The 25,586-nt window shown below is 37.5% G+C and overlaps 1 protein-coding gene across 1 annotated transcript in view; it reads right to left on the bottom strand.

The window, feature by feature from the left end:
* The window catches only part of TLL1 (tolloid like 1), a 170,648-nt gene that overhangs the window by 59,335 nt on the left and 85,727 nt on the right, over nt 1–25,586 (bottom strand). The window contains exons 2-4 of the mRNA XM_070757256.1: nt 15,215–15,325; nt 7,423–7,503; nt 2,106–2,258 (exon numbers count right to left, since the gene is read on the bottom strand). Coding sequence (XP_070613357.1) covers nt 2,106–2,258; nt 7,423–7,503; nt 15,215–15,325 — 345 coding nt within the window. The remainder of the gene's footprint in view (nt 1–2,105; nt 2,259–7,422; nt 7,504–15,214; nt 15,326–25,586) is intronic.

Here is a 25,586-nt window from a genome sequence, read left to right on the forward strand (position 1 = left end):
TTAGGGCACCTCTTGGGAGATGATGGACGGCCTCTCGCCTGAACTACAGGGCTCGGACGGCCTGGGTGGAGGAGGGGAGCTGCCATTGGGAGACTGGGAGTGAGCCGTCCCACATGCCAGGTGGGACGGGGAAGGGGACAGGTGTAAGAAAAGCCACTCCCCTTCACCAAGGCAAGGAGCTTTTACCCTATAGTTGCTTAGAAATGTTTTGGAAATGTATTCTGCCCCATTGATAGTATTCACCTCTGCAGGTCATGAATAATTAATTAATCAAATTTCAATAAAGTGACCCCTTATACCCACTATCTGTGCTCGAGCATTACTCCGCCTCCACCGCAATATACTGACTCTGTAAACCGCTTAGTGAGGGATGTAAACCACTGTAAAGCCATATATAAGCCTATTGATATTGCTATAGATGACATAGGTATATAGATATAAAGGTTCCCTTCACACATATGTGCTAGTCGTTCCCGACTCTAGGGGGCAGTGCTCATCTCCATTACCAAGCCAAAGAGCCAGTGCTATCCAAAAATGTCTCCATGATCATGTGGCCGGCATGACTAAATGCCAAAGGTGCACGGAACACTGTTACCTTCCCTATTTTTCTATTTGCATTTTTTACATGCTTTTCAACTGCTAGGTGTGCAAAAGCTGGACAAGTAACAGGAGCTCACTTCGTTACGTGGCACTAGGGAGTCGAACTGTCAAACTCTCAACCTTTCTGACCAACAAGCTCCGGGTCTTAACCACTGAGCCACCCTGTCCCAGTAGGTATAGGTATAGTCCATTAGACATAGGTAGACAGATACCTTGGTCATGAAAAGATAGGCCCACAAAACCTTTTGTCTTCAATGAATTGAACAATTTACTTGAACGTTATTAGTAAGATTTTAAAAAGTGTAGATTAAGTTACCCATCTTAATCATACCACACTACAAGCTGCATTCTCTACTACTGTATTGCTAAAGACAGTGTGCATCCTTTGTTGATGTGTATATCCCATTTACAGAATTAGAACCTTGAAAGCCACATCCATTGCATAATAATAATTATTGCATAATAATGTTGCATAAATAAATAAAGGAATAGATTTGGCATCCCAATATTAACAACAGCATTTTCCAACTTTTGTGAGTTGTTGAATTACGGCAACCATTATTTCCATTCAGCAACAACAGCAGGCAGGAATATTAGCTTATAATGCAATAACATCTGGAAAGTTAAGTCTGGGGAAAAAACCAATTTAATATCAATAGAAAATATAGTATGTTACATTCCTCTAAAAGCGAAATTGGTTCAATTTGTTAATGATCACTTTTCCATAGCTTTATAATAAGTACTTTTACTTATTATGTAATTTATTTTAAGGATTCATTGAATGGGTCATAACGCATGGAAATACATCTGCATCATTCAGATTCCAGAATATGCAAATCATTTAAAATTTGGTATTATTAAGTGGATTAAGAATAATTGCCATTTCATGGAATAGAATAAAATTATAAAAGAAGGAATTGTCTTCAAGACATCTCCATTTGAACTGCTAAATATATTTTTTTCTATTTTTGAAGGCTTAGTTCAGGATCTGATAAATATGTGCCTTGGTTTGCATTGTTGGGAGGGTTCTGTGCATGCGGAAGGTAACCCACTAAGTAGCCACAGTTAACCACTATACCTAATTGAAGTCGTCAATGAAAAACACTGCAGCAGGCTTTCTTGTACAAATATATTTTACTTTTCTTCTTATCAAACTGCTTCTCTAAATAAACTATCACCTGACCTAAATAAACTATCATTTGACCGCTATAATAAATTACCCACAATACTACCATATAACTCTTATTACATCCCCACTGCAACCACTAACTACAAACCATCTAGCACAAAAAACCACTCTATAACAAGCCACTGTAACAAACCACATCCATGCAAGGGTGTTACTCCTATTATATAGATTACAGCCAATCAGGTTGCAACACAATTAGCAAACCCATGATTACATGCTGATTATGGCTTACATCAGTCTTTCCCATGGTTACAAACCATTTTACTTGCATTGTAATATTACCTCCAGAAATAAACTTATTTCTGACATGCCTTACCAGTGAAATTTCCTGCTATGACGTATGGAATAACACCTCCTGGCCATATTCTTTCTGTGCGCGATGTAGCTGCCCGGGAAAATCTTTTTCTCTCATTGTTCCCTGAGAACGTTAAAGTTGGTCTTGCCTTTGTTTTATTATTTTGTTCAAAACCTGCAATGACATTTATGTTGCAAAATACCATTCTTAATATTGTGCTAACAGTAACATTTTCTTCAGATAAATGAGCTTTTTCCTCTTACATTTTATTTTATTATTTATTTATTTATTCTTTGTCCAATATACAATACATATGAGAGAGAATATACATTATGAATATATATATAAAAATAGGAAGTAAAAAGAAGGGAAGTGGATAGGAAGAGAATATATATAGAGGAGAGAATATATAAGATAAAAGAGGTAAGAAAAGAGAATTGGACAGGGGACGATAGGCACATCAGTGCACTTATATACGCCCCTTACTGGCCTCTGAGGAATCGGGAGAGGTCAATCGTGGAGAGTTTAATGGAGAAGTGTAGGGGATTGGGGGTTGACACTATTGAGTCCGGTAATGAGTTCCACGCTTCGACAACTCGATTGTTAAAGTCGTATTTTTTGCAGTCAAGTTTGGAGCGATTGATATTAAGTTTGAATCTGTTGTGTGCTCTTGTGTTGTTGCTGTTGAAGCTGGAGTAGTCGTTGACCGGAAGGACGTTGCAGCGTATGATCTTGTGGGCAATACTTAGATCGTGTTTTAGACGCCGTAGTTCTAGGCTTTCAAGGCCCAGGATGGTTAGTCTATTTTCGTAGGGTGTTCTGTTTCGAGTGGAGGAGTGGAGGGCTCTTCTGGTGAAGTATCTTTGGACGTTTTCGAGAGTGTTGATGTCTGAGATGCGGTGTGGGTTCCAGGCAGATGAGCTGTATTCGAGAATGGGTCTGGCATAGGTTTTGTAGGCTCTTGTGAGTAGTGTGAGATTGCCGGAGCAGAAGCTGCGTAGGATCAGGTTAACAACTCTGGAGGCTTTTTTGGCGATATTGTTGCAGTGGGCTTTAGCACTTAGGTCATTTGAAATGAGTATTCCGAGGTCTTTTACTGAGTGTTGGTTGGTAGTGAGGATTTGTTTATTCAGTTCATATAAGTGGTTTGGATTCTTTTTGCCGATGTGGAGGGTAGAGCATTTGTTGGTTGATATTTGAAGTTGCCAGGTGTTGGACCAATCTGAAATGAAGTCAAGGTCTTTTTGAAGAGTGAGTGTGTTGTCGGTGGTGTTGAAGAGTTTCACATCGTCGGCAAAAAGTACACAGTTGCTTACAATATTATCGCAGAGGTCATTGATGTATAGGATGAAAAGAGTAGGACCTAGTACGCTGCCTTGGGGAACGCCGCTTTTGACAGGGACAGGGGAGGAAATGGCACTTCCGATTTTGACAACTTGTTGTCTGTTTGACAAGAATGCGGTAATCCAGTTGTGGAGGAGTCCTGAGATGCCGTAGGATTTGAGTTTTAGGAGAAGTTTGTCGTGAACCACTGAGTCAAAGGCTTTGCAGAAGTCGATATAAATTGCATCGATGAATTTTCCTTGATCAAGGTGGGTAGTCCAGATGTTTTTGCAGTGGAGTAGTTGTAGGTTGCAGGATAGTTTCTTACGGAATCCAAATTGTTTTTTTGATAGTAGGTTGTTAGATTCTAAGTAGAGAGTGATTGAACGATTTATAATTGATTCCATGATTTTACAAGGTACACAGCATAGTGATATGGGTCTGTAGTTGTCAACTAGTGATGGGTCTCCTTTTTTGAAGATGGGGATGACTACTGCTTTTGACCACAGTTTGGGGAGAGTGCTGGTCATGAAGGAATTTTGGAAGATAATGCTTAGAGGTTCAGCTATGGCAGATGAGAGTTTTCTTAGGAAGTATGCACAGAGACCATCTGGACCGACAGATAGGGAAGGTTTGAGATCACGGATTGCTTTTTCAACGTAGTCTGTGGTGAAGATGATTTGGCTTAGGTTATTTAATGAGTTAGGAGTGCGATTTGCGAAGAGGGGGAATGAGTTATTACTGTTAACAAAAACGGAGCCAAAGAAGGAGTTGAAAAGATTTGCTTTGGATGGGTCGTCGTGGTACTCTTTGTTGTGTGGTCCAATGAGAGGTGGAATAGGTCTGGAGTCGTTAAGTTTGTTGTTGACGAAGTTGTAGAAGGCACGGTTAGATTTGGAGCGTAGGAGGTTTTCCTCTTGTTTACTGCGGTAGTTCAGACATTCTACTTTTATTTGTTGGCATATTCTTCTGTAGCGGTTTTTAAAGTTGTTTACAGGACCTTTTTTGTTTCTACGCCAGAGGGATCTTTTTTTGGTTTGTAGTTTCTTTAGTGAGATGGGAATGTTGTTTTTCTGTTTTCTTCTGGGAGGAGTAATTGGAACATACAGATCTATAAGTCTATTGATTTGGAGTAAGAACGTGTTGTAGAGGTCATCGATGGAGATGCAGTTGGAGAAGAGGGATTGCCAATTAATAAATGAGAGACTGACGTCTATGAGTTCGTAGTTGGCTTTCCTGAAATTGTACTTAGGTGACACGTTGTTCTGTTGAATGTTATGATGGCGTAGGTTGAGGTTGAAGTTGATCATACTATGGTCGCTGTTGGAGAAGGGTTCTATGATATGCAGTCCATAAATAGCACTTTTACTATTGCAGAAGATGAGGTCGAGGCAGCTGTTGAGTCTGGTGTTGTTTAATACTAATTGTTCCAGTCCCAGGCTGGTGACGGTGTTGTAGATGGCGGTATGTATAGGTTCGGTGGAGCATTCGTTTAGTGTCCAGTTGATGTGTGGTAGGTTGAGGTCACCTAGGAAGATGATGGGGTAGGGGCAGGAGGATGCCCATGTTAGTAGGGAAGTTAATTTTGATGCATGGGAAGTGTCATAGTTTGGAGCTCTGTAGCACAGTAAAAAGCGGAGAGTGGTGTTAAGGGAAAGATCGCAGATTAGGGTTTCAGGAAGGAATAAATCTTGTGCAACTTGAATGTTTTTTAGATTGAGTGAGCTTTTGTAGAATATGGCTACACCACCTCCTCTGCGGGATTCGCGGTCGGACCGGAAAACCAGGTAGTTATTTTGTGTAATGATGGAGTCAGGAAAGGAACAGTTGAGCCATGTTTCGCAAACAAAGATTATGTCAAATAAGTTGGTGTTGAGCAGAAGGAGGAATTCTGATAACTTGTTGATTAAACTTCTTGCATTGATTAGTTTGCATTTGAGGTTGTGTTTGAGTTCAGGAAGGGGATTGGATCGCGTTGAGTTGTGGCAGGATTGAGGCAAGGTAGTAAGGGGCGCATTTTCCTATTCATTGCTGGAGGTGCTGGGGAGGTCCGATTGTTGATGTGGGATGGTGGGTGGAGAAGTGTTGGAAAGTTGTGGAGGGGTAGTGGGTTTGACGATGAAGGGAGGGTTGTAGGTTTTGGTTCTGATGCAATCAGAGCGGTAGTCAATGTAGAGGTTATTTTCGCCGAGTTCGCACCGTCTCCTGAGTTCGACGCGTAGTTCACGGGAGCGGATACGTTGGAGTAATGTTAAGTCAGGTCTGCATCTGAGTTTGTTGTATTTGGTGTTGTTTCTGGCAATGGTGTTCATGGTCCTGATGAATTGTTGTTTGGAAGATTCGTTAGTGCAGACTATTCTGCACAGTCGGGGAGCCGTTGATCCATCGCTGTACTTTAGTGTGGGGCCGCTTCTGGAGACCTCTAGGATGACATCAGGGGTAATTGTTTGAGGATGTAGATTGTGGATTATGTTTTGTATATTTGTTAAGTCAGTTTCCCCGTTTTCCTCAAGGCCAAAAAGGATGGCATTGTGGCGTTTTTGTGCCCTTTCCATGGCATCGTTCACCAGGGTGGAGATGTCGGTGGTAGGGTTTAGAGGAAGAGGTTTTGGTGGTCTGGGTTGGGAGTATGGTGGTGGTGGTGGTGGTGGTGGGCTGCTGCAGGGTGGTTGATTAGGTGTTTTGGTGTTAATCAGGTCTTGGATATTTTTTTCTATGGAGGCGAACCGTGGTTCGATACTTTCGGTATATGCTTGATGGGTTTTTGAGACTGCAGATAAGATTACTTCGGATAAATTGTCGAGTGAGATTGACTTGGGTGTGCAGGATGGGCAGGAATAGTAGAATGAGGGATTGTCGTTGAGGAAGGTGGCAATATGTTTGTTGATGTTATACAGTCAAGCTTTGCATTATGGGGAATATATATGATTGAAGAAATATATAGTAACGTTAATGACTGGCTCAATGCGAAGGAATTATTTATCAGTATTTAGAATATTCACTTTTCTGTTCTCCTGCCAGCCTGCTATGCTGATTCACTATTGGTACTGTAAATGTCTCCTCCTCCTGCCTTTTCCCTTAACATGTATTTAAATAATATGCCATGAATCATACCAATATTTCTGTACCAAGGAAGTTATATTTTAGTTAAAGAATAATATTTTTTGTACCGAATATCTCTAAAACTCTAATAGTTATTTTATTTGTATGCAGAATTTCTTTTCAGATGTATAATGTAAATCAAGATTAATGAAAATGATATTTTTAAAAAGCAAAAGGTTTTGTAGTTCAAATGTATGCGAACTTCCCAAGCTGAGAAACACTTCATGTTGCTCTCTTTATTGAACTGAATTAAAGTTGATATGCAGAAGAAACTTCTCTAGAAACTGAAATGCAAATTGAACTCAGAACAAATTCTACAGCATGCTTTATCAAATGCATCCACTATGGACTTATTTAAATTAGCTATTGCAAAAGGAAAAAAATCTAAACTTATGAATTGCATGAAAAGCAGTATCAATATAATCAACTGCAATGCATCAACTTTCACTGGAAGCATACATAAATGGTAGAACACATTTAGGAAAATGAAGTCAAAATCAGTGTTATTTGTAAGGAAAATTATGTTAAAATTGATGAACATTAGGGTTGGCAAAATAAGGAGAAAAAATGGATTAGGTAAAATATCTGGAACCAAAACAGGTTTCTTTATGCTGTGATAAAAAATATACTGCAAAACATACTCTACCTCTATTTGAAAGCAATTGAGATGTTTAGGATACTGATGTATTATAGGCTTTTTAAAATTTCAATTTAATTTGACCACAGATAGCATACACATATATTAGGCACTTGCATAAACTGGATTTAGAACATCTCAAAAATCTTTCATTATTGGCATTCACAATTAGCTTATCTAATGACTGTCATGGATACTCAAGAGATTGAACCAAGAAAGGTATGAAATGTCATATTTCATGCAACGATGAACGAACTATAAGCAGTTTGCCCATACCTGACTCAATTCTTCTTATCCTGTCTATAAGCTGATAGAGAACATTGCTTTTTTTTGACATCTCACGTTCTTCAAAGCCACCTTTAAAAAAAAAAAAAGTAAAAGTAAATGGAAAACTGCATGCATACATTTAGCAAATGCATTTACAAAAAAATAAATGAAAATAGTTACTTTATTGAATTATTGTAACATCTTCCCTATCCCTTCATTTTTCCAACAGGGACTGTGCATTATGGAGCTGTCCATTCCGAGCATGTACCCTTATTTCACCATCATTCTGTGGACTGCATTGGCTGCTGATTAGTTTCTGGACACAATTCAAAGTGTTGGTTATGACCTACAAAGCCCTACATGGCATCTGACCAGATTACCTCCGAGACCGCTTTCTGCCTCACGAATCCAAGCATCCGGTCAGGTTCCACAGAGTTGGCCTCCTCAGGATCCCATTAGCCAGACAATGTCGGTGTCAGGCCCAAAGTCATTATGTGAAGTCAAAGGTTGGCCTGACACAGTTTGGTAGTGATAGAGGAACGGGGGGGGGGAGTGAGAGAGAGAGAGATATGCCACCACACATTCCTTTCTGGAGATGCCATAGTAACAAACACAGGAAGGAATCAGGAATCCTGCATAGGATTGGTCCTCATGACTGCACTTGTGGGTGTGGGGATGTGATATGGGGTTTTGACCCGGATGTAATCTAAGGGACTCAGAGTTGGAATGATTCAAGTTGAATCCAGATATGGCTGTTAATAAATCGTACCTTGTGAGAAGCACAGGCGTGGAAGTTATTTATTTCTCAGATACTATTTGGTTCGCTGACAGTTGGCTAGCAGGACCTAGGGGAAGAGCCTTCAGCTCCCCCCAGAGATTGATAGCCTACAAATGAAATAAGTTGTTTCTGTCTTTGTAAGTAACTTTTAAAGCACCTCATTCAAATTGGGGCACTGGAGTTTCTATTATTACATGATTTATTACAGCTGAAAATAGTTCAGATGTGAATAGTTTTGTAGAAAACATAGAAACATAGAAGATTGACGGCAGAAGCTGCTTATGAGAACAAAAATCTTGGTTTAATTCTGTGGCTTTTTTGCATATCTGCAAGAGACAGACTATCTTCTAACAAACGCAATGGTGTAGGACAAATGCCTGTGACTTTAGGATTCAATCTGTCTTCTATAGGCTGCTTTGGAAGTCCCTTTCTCTCCTATATTCTATGTCGTCGTAAGTTTTATAAAGTAGTTTATAAGATTTTATAAGTTAAGTATTTTATAAGTTTAATAAAAAGAATGAAATAGATTCACAGCAAAAATCTCCCGGGACACAAGATTTTTATTTAGTATTTTTTCCCTATCTCAGAGGTCTTCAAACTTAGCAACTTTAAGACTTGTGGGTTTCAGGTTGAAGTCCACAAGTCTTAAAGTTGCCAAGTTTGGGGATCTCTGCCCTATCTGATTCTTCTATTGGTGTGCTATTCAGCCTTACCCTAAATTAGAAAATACATTTAAAAACAAATCAGAGTGAAAAGACTTTTTATGTGTCCTACCTGACACAGAACTGATCCCTACTCTTACTCTCTATATACATGAAGCAAAGTTTTTATCAAGTCAGAGTTGTGCTATGGTTACACTGATGTAATTTTCCTGGCTGCAACACATGCTAAAATTGATATTGCTCATGATGTTGTGTCTTTACTGACAGAAAAGCAAAATAATCATAGAAGAAGCTGACCGGAAGGGAAATAAGTGTTTAAACAGCAAATAAACATATATTTGATTATATCTACCACTGGTTACTTGATCTGATTCCTAAACATGTAGAACCTGACTCCTACTTCACTCCACTGTTTCAAAAAGTATTATTTCCCTTAAGAAGGTTTACTTTTTCACAATTATTATTATTTTATTATTATTATTTATTAGATTTGTATGCCGCCCCTCTCCAAAGAGTTGGAGCGGCTCACAACAGGAATACAAAATACAAATCCAATGATTAAAAAATCAAAACAGTTAACAACCCTTGATTTAAAAACACTCATACAACCCAAACAAACCATACATAAAATGGAGCGGCCGAGGGGAATCAATTTCCCCATGCCTGGCAGCAAAGGTGGGTTTTTAGGAGTTTGCGAAAGGCAAGGAGGGTGGGGGCAGTCCTAATCTCCGGGGGGAGTTGATTCCAGAGGGTCGGGAAGAGAAGGCTCTTCCCCTGGGTCCCACCAGACAGCATTGTTTTGTCGATGGGACCTGAAGAAGACCAATTCTGTGGGACCTAATCAGTTGCTGGGATTTGTGCGGCAGAAGGCGTTCCCAAAGGTATTCTGGTCCGATGCCATGAAGGGCTTTATAGGTCATAACCAACACTTTGAATTGTGACCGGAAACTGATGGGCAACCAATGCAGACTGCAGAGTGTTGATGTGACATGGGCATATCTGGGAAAGCCCATGATTGCTCTCACAGCTGCATTCTGCACGATCTAGGCAAACGCCCCCCTCGCCACAGCTGAAAGATAGTGCTCTAATGTTAGCTATGGATCGAGGAGGACACCCAAGTTGCGGACCCTCTCCAAGGGGATCAGTGATCCCCCCCAGGGTAATGGACAGACAGATGGAATTGTCCTTAGGAAGCAAAACCCACAGCCACTCCGTCTTGTCAGGGTTCAGTTTGAGCCTGTTGATACCCATCCAGACCCCAACAGCCTCCAGGCACCGGCACATCACTTCCACTGCTTTGTTGACTGGACATGGGGTGGAGATGTACAGCTGGGAATCATCCGCATATTGATGATACCTCCTCCCATGCCCCTGGATGATCTCACCCAGCGGTTTCATGTAGATATTAAATAGCAGAGGGGAGAGGACCGACCCCTGAGGCATCCCACAAAGGAGAGACCTAGAGGTCGACCTCTGACCCCCCACTAACACCGACCAGAGAGATAGGAGAACCACTGAAGAACAGTGCCCCTCACTCCAAACCCCTCAAGTCGGCACAGAAGGATACCATGGTCGATGGTATCGAAAGCCGCTGAGAGGTCAAGGAGCATCAGAACGGAGGATAAACCCCTGTCCCGGGCCCACCAGAGATCATCTATCAATGCGACCAAAGCAGTTTCTGTGCTGTAGCCGGGCCTGAATCCTGTTGAGGACCTAGACATATTATATGTTAGATGTCTTTGTTTATGAAAAAAAATGAAAAATGTTCCAAATGTATCTGTTATTTGTTCAGTCAGATTTCCCTGTGAAGTAAGGTCTACATGATGCTCTGCTAACATCCACCCAGTTGGGCCCTGAAGGAACCAGTGGATTTCTTGGTGCTTCCATAGCTGTGCCATCTTTGCAGTTTCTGGGTTTGTTAATTATTTTTATATTACTGTTTTATAATTTGTATTGTATCAGAGTCACTTTTCATAAAATGGTTGATCATAAATTTGAAAAATGAATTAAAGAATTAATTAATTAATTAATTAATGTGTAAATAATTAAGTAAACATTCAAGGGCAAAAACATCAGAAATATTTCATACACTTTAAAGAGGTTATTTACTCAACATCAGTATAATGGGAAAGTACAATTTTAATCCTGGAATAACTTTCACTGACAGTTTGGGAATGACATAGGTAAAGTTGTAAAAAAAGAAGAGAAAACTACTATGGTCAGGGAATTATTGCACAAGTTATACTATATTAGGAACTATATACTACTTATGCAAGTATAAGTAGGAACTATATACTACTTATGCAAGTACTATATGCAAATAAGGACTTGTTTGTGGCCTTATGCAAAATTTAGATAAAAGATTGAGAAAAATTAAGCATGTATAATTACGTAAAAAATATAATGTATTTTGCCAAGTGACCTCATCAATTCTTTTGCAATTTTCACTTAAAAACTTAAAAATATTTTAACCTGATAAATACCTTTAATAATTTGATCAATTTTAAGCCTAACTTACTTAAGAACCAGTTGGTGACATTAATGAAGGTTTGGAAGCTTAATAAAATTTTCTGTAAAGTATATTTGGCTGTGGCAAAGAATTCATAAAATAAATAATAAAGTTTAACCAAGGATACTACTTTCCATTCTATGTGATACTAAAAACAGTGTAACTCACTGAAGTCTATCACACACTAACAAAGAATACAGTACATATAATACTATACATAATATTTATATTAGTTACACTGTTTATTTTAACACTTGACTGTGTTTAGAATTGACATTTTGTAATCACACTTAAAAGTTTACATTATGTTGCTTCTAACTAATGAACATACAGTATATAGCATTATTTGAAACAAATATTTTCAAATAATACTGTGTATAACATTTGTTTTAACACTTCAATGTGCTTGTAATTGATTTTTTGTAATCACACTCAAAACTTTTACATTATGTTTCTTTGAACTAATTACACTATTTAATTCTGAAAAACAAGTTTAGTTACCATTAGTAAAAAGATCATGAGTGAATGTTTAATCACTACACTTGTAGCCTATGAGATGCATAAAAAGACTTCATGCCCATTCAATCAATGAAACATAGGTTAGCAATTTCAGTAATTCCTCAGATTTTTTGCAATATGCATTCTTTATATAATCTTCTAAATGACGTTTAAAGGGTTACAACAAAATGCACAGCACCATATAAGGGAAATGTGTTGTGTCATTGCTGAGTAATTTACCTAATGCCTTCCCCTGTCACATAACTGTAGCAAGCCTTGAGAAAAATGCTTTGAATTTTTCTCTTAGATTTTAGAAGAATGAGGTAATACGTTAAGACATTCCTACTCTATGAGCTATTTTGTCAACTTCCCAGAATGCAAATATTTACTGCCCAGTGACGCAACAATTTTTCAAAGTAAGGTTTAATTTAGGAAGTAATGTTTTAAGTGAAATGCTCTTTTTCAAGGAAATTAATACAATAATGCAATTTAAATAATATTATATTAATTGCAAATTGCTTTATATTGCGGCATAAAAATTGAATAAATAAATAAATAAAATAAATAATCTGAGAAAGATCCTGAGATGGCTGAGACTGAGGAAGGAACTACATAGTTCCATGCACCCCAAAAGACAATTAGACTGCATTAGAAACTTTCCGGAATGAAAAGGTCAAGACTCAGAAAACTTTGGCCTATTAAAGAAAGTATTCCCACTAAATTTCTGCAAATTTGGGGACTCCTAAAAATCCTATCTCTCAGAATTTTCAAAGGAAGGTGCACCAAACTTCTATAAAGAGATGTCCATAGTCCTACTCTCCATCTAAGGGCCAATAAACCTTCCTGACGTCTTCATTCATTACTGAATGTCATAACAAATCATAACCCCCTTTTGGCCAAATCCCTTTTTAATTCAGATTTATGTAGCCACTCATATTATGAATTACAACCCTGGGCGGTTGATAGAACAACAGAAACAGTAAAAATAATACCTCACAGCATCGTAGGGCAATGCACTCACAAAATACCACCATGCTAGGTTTGAGTCTCATTCTAGTGTTTGTGGAAAATGTTAGTATCTGATTCAACTTTCAGTACAACTGGAGTAAAGAAGATTGATATTCTGCATAGATTATTTCTTTGGGTAATGTTTAGCTATGATGAGTTTTCAAACTTATGTCCTTCTATACAACTTCCACATTGAGGTAAAAGAAGCTATGACATCTATCAATTTGTACGTGACAAATACTCCTATTACTTCCCGACCTGATACCGAAATGCCCTGTTTGATGGTATTTAGCTTCAAATAAGTATCACAGATAAAATTTAATATTTTTTATATATGTTGTTCTATATTTTTAATTAATTTAATTTTAAATATTTCTTGCACGCCAGCTATTGCATTTAACATACAAATAAAACAAGGATTTATTATTTAGTTGATTACTTTTCCTTTTACTAAGATTGTATGCCAGCAATAGCTTCTTTAAATTAATACAAACTCCTACTTTGAGTCATCAGTAATAGTATCTAGTAGCCTTATCTTCCACAGGACTCTTTTTACCATACTTTTAATATTTTTTTTCAAGCCATCATACTATTTACAATGACACTTTCTTCATTTTATGCAACCAAAAGGCTTAAACTTTACCTACTTTATTATTTGTGGTGTAATGGCTCAGTGTTTATGATGATAGCAATAGTATTTAGACTTATTATTATTATTATTATTATTATTATTATTATTTATTAAATTTGTATGCCACCCCTCTCCGTAGACTTGGGGCGGCTCACAACAATAGTGGCAAAACAATATGTAATACAAATCTAATAATTTAAACTAAAAACCCATAATTTAAAAACATGCACACAACACACCATACATAAATAATATAGGCCTGGGGAAGTTATTTCAGTTTCCCCATGCCTGACGGCAGAGGTGGGTTTTAAGGAGTTTACAAAAGGCAAGGAGGGTGGGGGCAATTCTAATCTCAGGGGGGAGCTGGTTCCAGAGGGTTGGGGCTGCCACAGAGAAGGCTCTTCCCCTGGGACCCGCCAGACGACATTGTTTAGTCGACGGGACTGGAGAAGGCCAACTCTGTGGGATCTAATCAGTTGCTGGGATTCGTGCAGCAGAAGGCGGTCCCGGAGATATTCTGGTCCGATGCCATGAAGGGCTTTATAGGTCAAAACCAACACTTTGAATTGTGACCTGAAATTGATGCTCCACTTCATAGTACTTTTACAGCCCTCTCTAAGTGGTTTACAGAATCAGCATATTGCCCCCAACAATCTGGGTCCTCATTTTACCCACCTTGGAAGGATGGAAGGCTGAATCAACCTTGAGTTGGTGGTGAGATTTGAACTGCTGAACTACAGGTAGCAGTTATCAGCTGGATGGGTTTGTCAAACTGATGAGTTTGTCAGCTGGAAAGATGACAGCCCAGGTTTGATATCCAAGTGCTGTGCGACAGGTTGAACACTTGCCTTCACCTAGCTCCTGCCTGTCTATTTGCAATTGCAAGTAGACATACAGATAATACTTTGTTGACAAGGAAACAGCACTACACAATGTCACATGCTGGCCACATGATCAAAGAAATGTCTTCAGATGTCACTGGCTCAAGGCCTCGAAATGGAGATGAGCACCGCCCCCTATAGCAACAACCTAGCAGAGTAAAATCTCTATTCTTTTCCCTTTCTTTATTGTCATATCTTCCAATAATCACTCTGATTTTGCTTCATTAACTATTGAATCATTTGTTCTTCTGATAGCCCATGATATTCTCAACTATTTGTACTACATTGTTGCTCAGGTGATCAGCTTATTTTCATGTCAGTAATTCAGTTTTCACAGCGATAGGTACAAGGTACCTATTGATGGGTAAAAATGCACTGAATTTTTACCCATCTCCTCCAACTTATGATTGTAATTAGTTGCTTGTATCTTTAAGATTTTTATTAATATTGATTGTTTCCTGATTGCTTATTTGATCCTTATGACAATCATTAAGTGTTGTACCACATGATTCTTGACAAATGTATATTTTCTTTTATGTACACTGAGAGCATATGCACCAAAGACAAATTCCTTGTGTATCTAATCATACTTGGCCAATAAAGAATTTTATTCCATTCTCTATTCTATTGTATTGTATCAAATAGAACAATAGTCTTTCTCTCATGTCTATTAACTAATTGGCTACATTTATTAATTAACTTGAACAAATAATATATATTATACTTATTTGCAAACTTACAATTATTCATAACCAATAATATGTTACAAATTCACATTACAAAACAGTGTAATATATATAAACTCATGAATATATAAATAAATAAATAGCTTACCAGAATAATGTCCATTTTTCCCCTCTGAATGTTGTGTAAGATCAATTGTCCTATCAATCTGAAAGATTTTTAAGTCTTCAACATCTAAGGCAATATCTCCCCAAAAGACAGCTTTAAATACAAAAAGAAAGCTTCATATAAATATATGAAAATACTATTACACATTATTTATTTGAAGTCTATTGATATAATTAAATATAAATCTTTAAGGATAGTTTGATATATTGAAATCAAGAATCTCTTCTTCAAGTCTCTTGCAAAAGTCAGAGTGGGCCTTCTCCGGGTCCCGTCAACTAAACAATGTCGGTTGGCGGGCCCCAGAGGAAGAGCCTTCTCTGTGGTGGCCCCGGCCCTCTGGAACCAACTCCCCCCGGAGATTAGAACTGCCCCTACTCTCCTTGCCTTTCGTAAGCTCCTTAAGACCCACCTTTGTCATCAGGCATGGGGGAACTGAGACATCTCCCCATGGCATTTACAATTTATGAATGGTATGTCTGTATGTATGTTTGTTTAGAAAATGGGGTTTTTTAAATTTTTAAATATTAATTTAGATTTGTTGTAAATTGTTTTCACTTTGTTGTGAGCCGCCCCGAGTCTGCGGAGTGGGGCGGCATACAAATCTAAATAATAAATAAATAAATAAATAATAAATAATACACAAGATAAATCATAGAGTTTAAATGCTGCAGTGTTACAGAAGTCTTTATTGTTATACTGACTTTGAATGTAGGTGTTCTAAATGTATTCTATACAATATTGAATATTTGAGGATAGGAAGTTAAGGATACAAATCATTAAGAGAAAAAAAATCAAAACATTAAATGAACTATAGAAAAGACATACCATGGAAATATAATTCTTAATTTCTACACAGTTCCTTGGTAAAATTAGCACTTTACAATAATTAAAAATATGTTATCCTTTTTTTCTAATCAATAAGGAAACATTTTGTTATTAAAATATGTAAGTTTTAACATATTAAATTTCACCATCCAATCTTTCACAAATATAATATTTTCAACAAGTTTGCTTTACTATGTAATATTGTTTTAATATGAAAAGTTGTATCAATGTTAGCCCTACCCATCTGTCAGCAAAATAAACTTGTTTTTTCTCACCTTGTGTCACTAAAATATATTTATTATAGATTAAATGTTGTAATTACACTTTCAATATGGTCCCATCTCTAGATATGGATGTGGGAAAATTTAACTGCTTGGCATGTAAAAAATAAAATCTCTAAGAAATCTCTGACCATACCTTAGCAGATTTATTATTACTTTTTTATTAACCAGAAAGTTCTGAAATATTACATATGTATGTCAAATATATTACTGTATAGCCTGAAGATACAATTAAACACTGTCTTTCATTATGGACAAATGTTAACAGTAGAGAAAAAACAGATTGTGTACTAACATGTGCACGGCCATACCCTACTGATTTAAACCAAAAGCTCCAAATGTCTAAAGTGCCTCCTGTAAAGGAAGAGAAGGAATTCCTACTCAGAATTATCATAATCCAAAGAACTTTAATTCATAACTTCAACACTGTTTGGAGTATGAATGCATGCATGCATGCATGTATACATGTATGTATGTATGTATGTATGTATGTATGTATGTATGTATGTATGTATGTATGGCACGTATTAGCAAGGATCATCGAGGTGGCTGATTGCCTCTGCAAATTTTTTTTCAGGTGGTTATCTTTTATCCATTGAATGCCTTTCTTGTCCCTACATGATTTATTTATTCACAGAAATCGAGCCGCCTGCCCAACGTCTTACCATGTGAGTGACTGCGGTCCCAATTTGGAACGTTAGTATATATATTTTAAATTAACAGATTTTTAAAACTAGAACTTCCAACATTATTATCAATTTGAACAAAGTTTAGATAATTCCATGCTGTTTCTATTTCCCACATTTTTAATATTAAATTGACATCCACACAATTTTCATATTCAACAAGAAATTAAATACCAGTAAGAAAAACACAACTTATTTCAACGAATAATTATTCTTCCAGCTACAAGTTTATGGCACTCTCTTAAACATGGTTATTCACATGCAAGCTCAATGCATTATACTTTTGAAACTGTAACGGGAGTTGTCACTTTATGTCTTTCCTTCCTATAGGTATTCCACAATATATTCTTGAAGAGTCTACAAGCATTTACAGCATATTTACATTCCCACAAACATACTAAACAAGCTAACCTCACTACTAACATGGGCAGCCTCTAACCTACACCCTCTCATTTTTCTTGACAACTCAACCTACCTCATATTAATGTTCAACCAAACACATACACTCAACCCTTTACAATTCTATTACTAATCTAGGGCTTTAACAACTAACAACTAACAGTACTAGACTCAGCAATTGTCTTAATCTCATCTTCTACAACGGTTTACATTCAATTTATGGACTACAAATAATAGAGCCCTTTTCCAACAGCGACCTCAGCATGATTGACTTTTGTCTAAATATATATTCTCACAAAAACGACCACAATAATAGGATAACCAATTACAACTTTTAAAAGAAGTCTAAGGCATCAGCTTTTTTAGAGAGGATTCCAGCACAACCTTTTACCGCTTACCTCAGCCGCCAGGGAAGCAGCAGTGCGAGAACTGTCGCTGCCAGGAGTAAAGGGGTGGGGCGGCAGGAATAGCGGGCTGGAGTTTCCCTCCTTCACTGCCAGAGCCTTTTTTTCCTTTCCAGACCAGCTCCAAGCAAACTGTGCACAAACTTCAGCAGCTCTTGCACCGCAACTTGCACCACTTGCTTGGAGCTCATCTGGAAAGCAAAAAAAAATGCAGCCAAATTAGGCGGGATTCGCCCCACTAGGTCCCTCTGAACCGGTCTCCCTACGTAGACTCCCCAATAAATTATGCAATCCGACATTGATCACTCACCCAAAAGGAGCCCGCCCTCCAATCTCTTCCAAGCACCCAGACTTTCTGCAGCAAATGACATGGGGGCACAGAAAGTGCTAGCCCTCTATCTACATGCTGTTCCTAGCTCTTCACACAAACCCTCTGCACCTAGGTAGTAGCCAGTGGCCCCAGGTAGCGGTGTCTTGTTGGACTTTGGAGGGGGGTTGCAGAACCAATAACAACATGCAGTTAGAGGGGAAGAGCTTTTTGCGACCCCAGCTCAAGAGCAGGTGCTCAGAAGAGATTGCCGAGCGGGCTCCTTTTGAGTGGGCAATTACTGGTGTAGTTCAACAGGGAGGCTACCTAGGGAGACCTGTTTGGAGAAACCTGGGTGGGACGAGTCCCTTTCGGATTTCGCTCTCCTCTCCCCTCACTTCAGGAAGGAAGCAGCAGTGGCAAGCCACAGTGGTGGGTGAGCAGCAGGCAAAGGGAGGCAAGCGCCTTTGGCTGGTTTTACACACAGAGAAACAAGGAACTTTGCTCTCATGCGCATGCATGCTGTAACTGATATAGGACAACGCCTCGTGTGCCCTTGGATATTGCTCCACATGCCACACGTGGCACGCGTGCCATAGGTTCTCCATCATGGAAATAGCACAATGTAATGTGCATTTAATAACTAAAGCTCTTATTTTAAAATTTTGCTTACATTTAGGGTTCTTTGTATTTTGTTTTTACTTTTTCATGAAAACCAATTAGACTAACTCCTTATCTCTGATAACTAATAAGCACTTAATCAAAAGGGTGAAAGAAAATGAATTGTTGACAATGGAATTTATGAAAAAATAAATTGAGTCTGGTGAGATTAAGATTGTGGAATGAGGACTGCAATTTAAAAGTGTAATTAAAATGTAACTCTGGGACTGAAACATTCAATGAGATAGTTATCTGGCAGGGTGATGAGGGAAGCCTCAGATAAATATTCTATGTGGTTCCAGTCCCAAAGCCAAAGAATTAAGGAAGACACCTATTTTGTCACAAATAAAAATCATGGTAAATTTCATATACAGAAAAATGTTTTCTTTAAAGTAGGGTATTGCAAAGATTAAATTTCTACTTTCTGATAATGAGCACTAACATCATGCCTGGAATATGTATTTAGTTTTTGCCTGGAATATATGTATTTACATTGTACAATGCCCTTCAGAGTTACATTATTGATAAAAGTGATAAATTCTTCAATGTGGCTTCTTACCTTCAAACCTTCTTCTGCCTAAATGTAGATGCTCCCCGCCCCCTAAAATATCTGTTTAATTGTGTGGTTTTCATTATAGTATATTGTTTTGGTATATATTCGCAGTAATACTATTATAATAATTTGAATACTCCCTAATTATAATACCTATGGCTTAATTTATCAGAGATTCTGTTACTCAGCAATCTTTCTTAAGGAGTTTTTATCAGAAAAGGTATCTTTACTGTGTTCCTTTTGCTGTAAAGATTATGTTTCTCTACATTTTCTGACAATTATATTCCCTGTTTAAAAATGTGTCTAGCATTGATATTGATTTCGCAAAGGAAAGCAATAACATAGAAGAATAATCAAGCCAAATATATTTTCTGTCTCTTTCACTTTTTTCAAATGAACTGTAGTTCAGCATTCCAATTTGACAGGCACATTGCACAAAGTTGTAAAAAAAACTAATATTGAAATACAAAATAGGCAACAGGCCAGATAGTACTGGAAGGCAGAACAATTATATAGCAATTTAACTCTTTTAAAATTTGGAATGAATGTAAAATGATGAAATCAAGCACATGTCCAAACTTGTCAGCAACCCAGGGTGAATGAATTATTTTTATATTTTCATTTTAAAAAAAACCTTTAGAAAATCTATCAACATACTTACACTGCGGGGTGCTAATCACTTTTTTTTGGATTGATACAATTTTGAAGAAAGTAATTTTTTCCCCAGCTCACTATTTTAAAGGACTACATAAACCACTCCATGGGGAAACATTGCATAGCAAAAACACATAAATATTTTATGAATAAATGAATAAGTAAATTGGACACTATGAAACTTTGTACCTACTTTAAAAGAAACTTTACTTTTCTGTTTAACTTTACTTTTCTGTTTAAAGTCAAATTGTTCTATTACTTAAATCTACTTCTCAAACATTTTATAAATGTATAAACAGCAAGGAAAGTTCAGTGACAAATCATAACCTTTTCCAAATTACTTAATCTATTCTTCCTCTATAGTTGTCCTCCAGATACGTTGGTTGAGTGATTTGGAAAGCTGTAATATGTAACAAAATATCAATCAGGCCATGATCCATCTTAGATTACTATTATGTTTCGCCTGGTGGACATTAGATGCTTTTAAGGCACTTTTACATGGGAGATATACTACATTTTTTCAGAGTATATGATGCACCAGAGTATAAGATGCACCTTAGTTTGGAGGGAGGAAAACAAGGAAAAAAGGCCTCTGCTTCCCAGCACATACAATATACAATGTTTGTTGTGTATTTCTGTGCATGTATGCCTGGCCCTTATAAATAGCAAAGAATTGGATAAATGTACATTATGGCATTATATTAATGTCAGAAAGTTTTCTTAAATGTAATCAAATGTATCCAGATTCAGCAACTGATTAGCACAAGAAAATAAAATTCTGCCTCTCCCTTCCAATTTGCCTACTTGCAACTAGTTTCAGTTTCAGTTTTGTCCTGTCTGCAGCCTCAAATCAGCTGAAAGTTGGGAAGATGCTGATGAGTTGCTTGGCTTAACAGGCTCTTCTGTTTGCTTTAAGGAGGTAAATTGCTGGGAGGAAGAGGCCAAAAAGTGGGGGTGACTGGGGCTACATTCAGTGTATAAGATGCACCCAAGTTTTCACCCTCTTTTGGGGGGGTAAAAAGATGAATCTTATACTCTGAAAAATACGGTACATTTCTCCTGACATTTTTGTCTATGCAACTAGCAATTAACTGCAGTTATTTACTAGGAGAAAGTAAGTGCCAAGTGAGGGTGCTTACATAGGGACATTTCCACCTGTTTAATACAATGTGTCCGCTAGCTAAACAAAAAGTGTTTGAATTCTATTCACAGAATTCATTTTCCACTGTTATTTTTGTTTATTCCTAACTTTAGGTGCTGAAAAAGGTTTTTCACCTAGCTGCTATTGAAATGCTTATCGTTCTGGGATCATCTAAATTAAACCAGTATCAGTCTTTCCAATCTTTTTAATTTTTCTAGGTTTTAGAAAACTAGGTCAACGGACCTCAAAGCTGAAGCCCTTGCCTATTATTTCAGTATGTCATAACTGCACAGAGATGATAGAGATAGCAGTAGCACTCATATACTGCTTCACAGTACTTTCATGTCTCTCCAAGCAGTTTACAGAATCAGCATATTGCCCACAACAATCTAGATCTTCATTTTACCCATCTCGGAAGGAGAGAAGGCTGAGTCAATCTTTAGCTGCTGGCAGTCAGACTACTGGCAGTTTTTATGCAGAGCGCTCACAAATGACAAAGTTTAATCAATGAACACAAATAAAACCAAAATATATATGCATAATGCAATTATAAAATCTGCTTGGATTAGATCAGGCTGGCTGCGGAATTCTGGGAGTTGAGGTACACATATCTTAAAGTTGTCAGGTTAGAAGACACCTGGACATATATGAATTTTAATAATATTTTAAGGACAATGTGACAAGTAGAAACTATTCTGTTCTCCATTCCATTGTTTACTCCCTTTATTATATATAGATATTCTTATTGTTCAACATGAAAATGCAAAGTGGGGAAATCATGCAGGATATCATTACACCATCTTACTACAATCTTTAGTCAAGAGACCATAACACCAAAATCCACTAACCTGTAATTACAATTAATAAATTTTCTAAAAAGAGATATGAAATGCAATGAAATTACATTCACTATGCCAGCAGTCTTTTCCAGATTTTCAGACCATTTTCTTTTTGAGGGGGTGGGGTGGGGGAAGAATGGTTCCATGTGAGTGGCAGGTGAGCATTCAAATACATGCACTGGTCTATTTGCACAAGTAGTAAGCATGACTCTGAACAAGCCACAGCCCAGTAACCTGGTGGTTGGGGACCCCTGTACTACATTATAATAATACAGATAGAGGTGGCAATCACAAACATTTATGTTAAGACTTCATCCATCTCTTCTCTCTATATACCAATGACTACATCTCAAACTATCCATCTGTTAAACTACTGAAGTTTGCAGATGATACAACAGTGATTTGTCTCATTTGAGAAAATGATGAAACCTGTTCTAGCCTGGCCCACACAGCTTGAAAACAAAGAGGAATCCACTCATTGATATTTTCAAATCAGTCTTTGTATATATAAAGTCCCATTTTTACAAGCCAAAGTCATGCATGTGATATAATCTTGGCAAGTTTCTCAGCGAGGGTAATTAAGATATAACAGTTCCGCGGCCAGGCTGCTGCCAAAGATCAAAGACACTGGTGCATTCCTTCATGAGATAAGACGTCTACAGCTCTGATATATATATGTGTATGTGTTTTTATAGATTTTTACAGGTATAGGTATGTAGGTCTTGGCATATTTGGGTCTTTTCCTGTGTAAGGCTGATAGAACCCTGTACTACTGAGATAGAACCTTAAAAACTACATTGAATTAATTTTGTACATAGACATGTTGGTAAAAGTTTTATTAATTTAAAACTATTCTTTCACTCTCCCCACCAAATACAAATAGAAATTGAACATTTTGCACATATTATTTTGTGGTATTAATGAGCTGTAAAATAAGAATGAACAAAAATAACCTCAAACAGAAATAAACCGTTATATTTAACTCGCTACTAGTACTTTTACAAAACAGCTGCTAAAAAGATAAACCAGGAAACTAAGATGCATGTAAGATAAATCATGTTATACTATATATGTACACTGCTCAAAAAAATAAAGGGAACACTTAAATAACACAATATAACTCCAAGTAAATCAAACTTCTGTGAAATCAAACTGTCCACTTAGGAAGCAACACTGATCGACAATGAATTTCAAATGATGTTGTGCACATTCAACTTTGTACAGAACAAAGTATTCAATATTTCATTCATTCAGATCTAGGATGTGTTATTTGAGTGTTCCCTTTATTTTTTTCAGCAGTGTATGTATGTATGTATGTATGTATGTATGTATGTATGTATGTGTGTATATATGTCCCCTATATATACTGTATATATGTGTGTTTGTATGCGTGTATGTATGTGTGTGTGCGTATGGGCTTAGGGAGTAAAAACACTGCCTAGCAAGACAAAGCAGCCCAGGTTCGAAACCTAGAAGGGTATGGCTAGCTGATAAGAGCTAAATAGCTTGAAATAGAGTTATACTCGTCTCCCTTTATTTCTTTATCAGTTCTTTGCAAGTCTGGAAAATATGGTTTGTAGCCTGGATGGCCCCTGGACTGCGGCTGAAAGGCAAAAGGAAGCAGTGTGCTCCCTCCCATATTTAGGTGTATCAGGTGACTCAACAGAAAACACACACATACACAGAAAGACAGATATAGATGTGTGTGTGTGTAGAGTTGTGACAATTGAAGATTATTTATATACATGTATATATAATATGTTTTATATATTATACATATATATATATATATATATATATGACGGTCTTGGTATATTCGGGTTTCTTCCCGTGTAGGATTTGGGAATTTCTGGCGTTGTGCCATTGGTTATATTTTTTGGTGTTAGCATTGTACTATTTTACAAAGATGTGTATTTATTTAATCTTGTATGAGCTTGTTCTTATAAAAGTAATTGCTGTTGAAGAATGAGTTTTCTAATCTGCTTTCTAATCTGCTCTTATGCAAGGACCCTATATTCAGCCTTAACACAAACAATATGACTCCATCACTTGGATTTTTTTTTAAAAAATACACGAGACAAACCCAGTAATTTGTAATAAAGTATTGGATAAGTTAAAAGAATCAAGACAAATGATTCTTTGAACAATATTAGGAATTTTCAAATGCCTACAAACCAATCCTGGAGTCTGTATAGACCCAGACATGGAATGGTGATATTGATGCTTGCAAATGAATGATAATGGTTGGGATATGAGTTGAAAACAGGCATCCATCCTGGTTCTTTTGGACATCACAACAGTCTTCAATACTACTGTTTATGGTATTCCTATATAGGGGCTGGAGTTGAGAAAAACTGTTGCCCTGGTTCTGTTCATTTTTTGAAGGATGGTTCCCGTTTGGGGCAGGGAAGAGTAGAGGTCAGTACAATGGCTACTCTTGTACAGAATGTTACAAAAGTTAGTTCTCTCCCCTCTCTTACTTAAAATTTACATTAAGCCATGTACATTTCAGGAGAGGTCACCTGAAGATAAAGGGACTAGTATTGCCAATAACCATACCCAACTCTGTATCATTACCTCAAAACAGACTTGTTGATACTGCTGATGTTGTGATGCCTAAAGGCTCTGGATGAGAAAAGACAAGTTTGAAATGAATCCTAATAAGTTGGTATTACTATTTACCAATAAATAGTATAGTATCACAGTACAAAACAGTATTCTCTCTCCACTCCAATTGATTCCCTTGATTGTGGAGTAGTATCCCAGCGAGGTAAGTTAGAACCCAATCCTGCTTTACACCTGTATATTTACAGAGAAAGAGGGTTTTTTCCTGAATTCCAGAGCAGTAATTTATCATCAATTGAATCCTATAGTTGTAGTTAATATTTTAACTGACATCATAGTTCTAATTATGTATCTTCTGCTTAAGAATAATATAGTTTTTACAGTTTTCTGCCTGACAGATTTGTCTAGGACAGTGATGCCGAACCTTTTTTTCCTCGGTTGCCAAAAGAGTGTGGGCACGCTATCGCACATGTGTGAGTACCCACACCCATAATCAACCCCTGGGGAGAGCAAAAACCACTTCGCCCATCCCCCTGGAAGCCCTCTGGAGGCTGGAAAAGTCCTGTTTCCCAACTTCTGGTGGGCCCAGTAAGCTCGTGTTTTGCCCTCCCCAGGCTCCAAAGGCTTCCCTAGAGCGAGGGGAGGGTAAAAATGCCCTCCCCATCCCCAAGGGGGAAGCCAAAAATGCCCTCCCAAAGCCTCTATGTAAGCCAAAACTCAGCTGGCCAGCACAAACATGCACGTTGGAGCTGCGCTAGGATAACAGCTCACGTGCCAGCAGGTATGGCTCCGCATGCCACCTGTGGCACCTGTGTCATAGGTTTGCCATCATTGGTCTAGGAAAAGGTATTAGTTACTATGAAAGTTTTCTTTAAAGTCTAAAGAACTTAACAAGAAATCAGTTGGGCTCAATAAAGTTATATACAGTGGTACCTCGACATACGAGTTTAATTCGTTCCGGACCTGCGCTCTTAAGTCGAGCAGCTCTTATCTCGAACGACTTTTCCCCATAGGAATTAATGTAAATAATTTTAATTGGT

Source organism: Erythrolamprus reginae, chromosome 7 (genome assembly GCF_031021105.1).
Source record: "Erythrolamprus reginae isolate rEryReg1 chromosome 7, rEryReg1.hap1, whole genome shotgun sequence".
Lineage (NCBI taxonomy): Eukaryota > Metazoa > Chordata > Lepidosauria > Squamata > Dipsadidae > Erythrolamprus > Erythrolamprus reginae.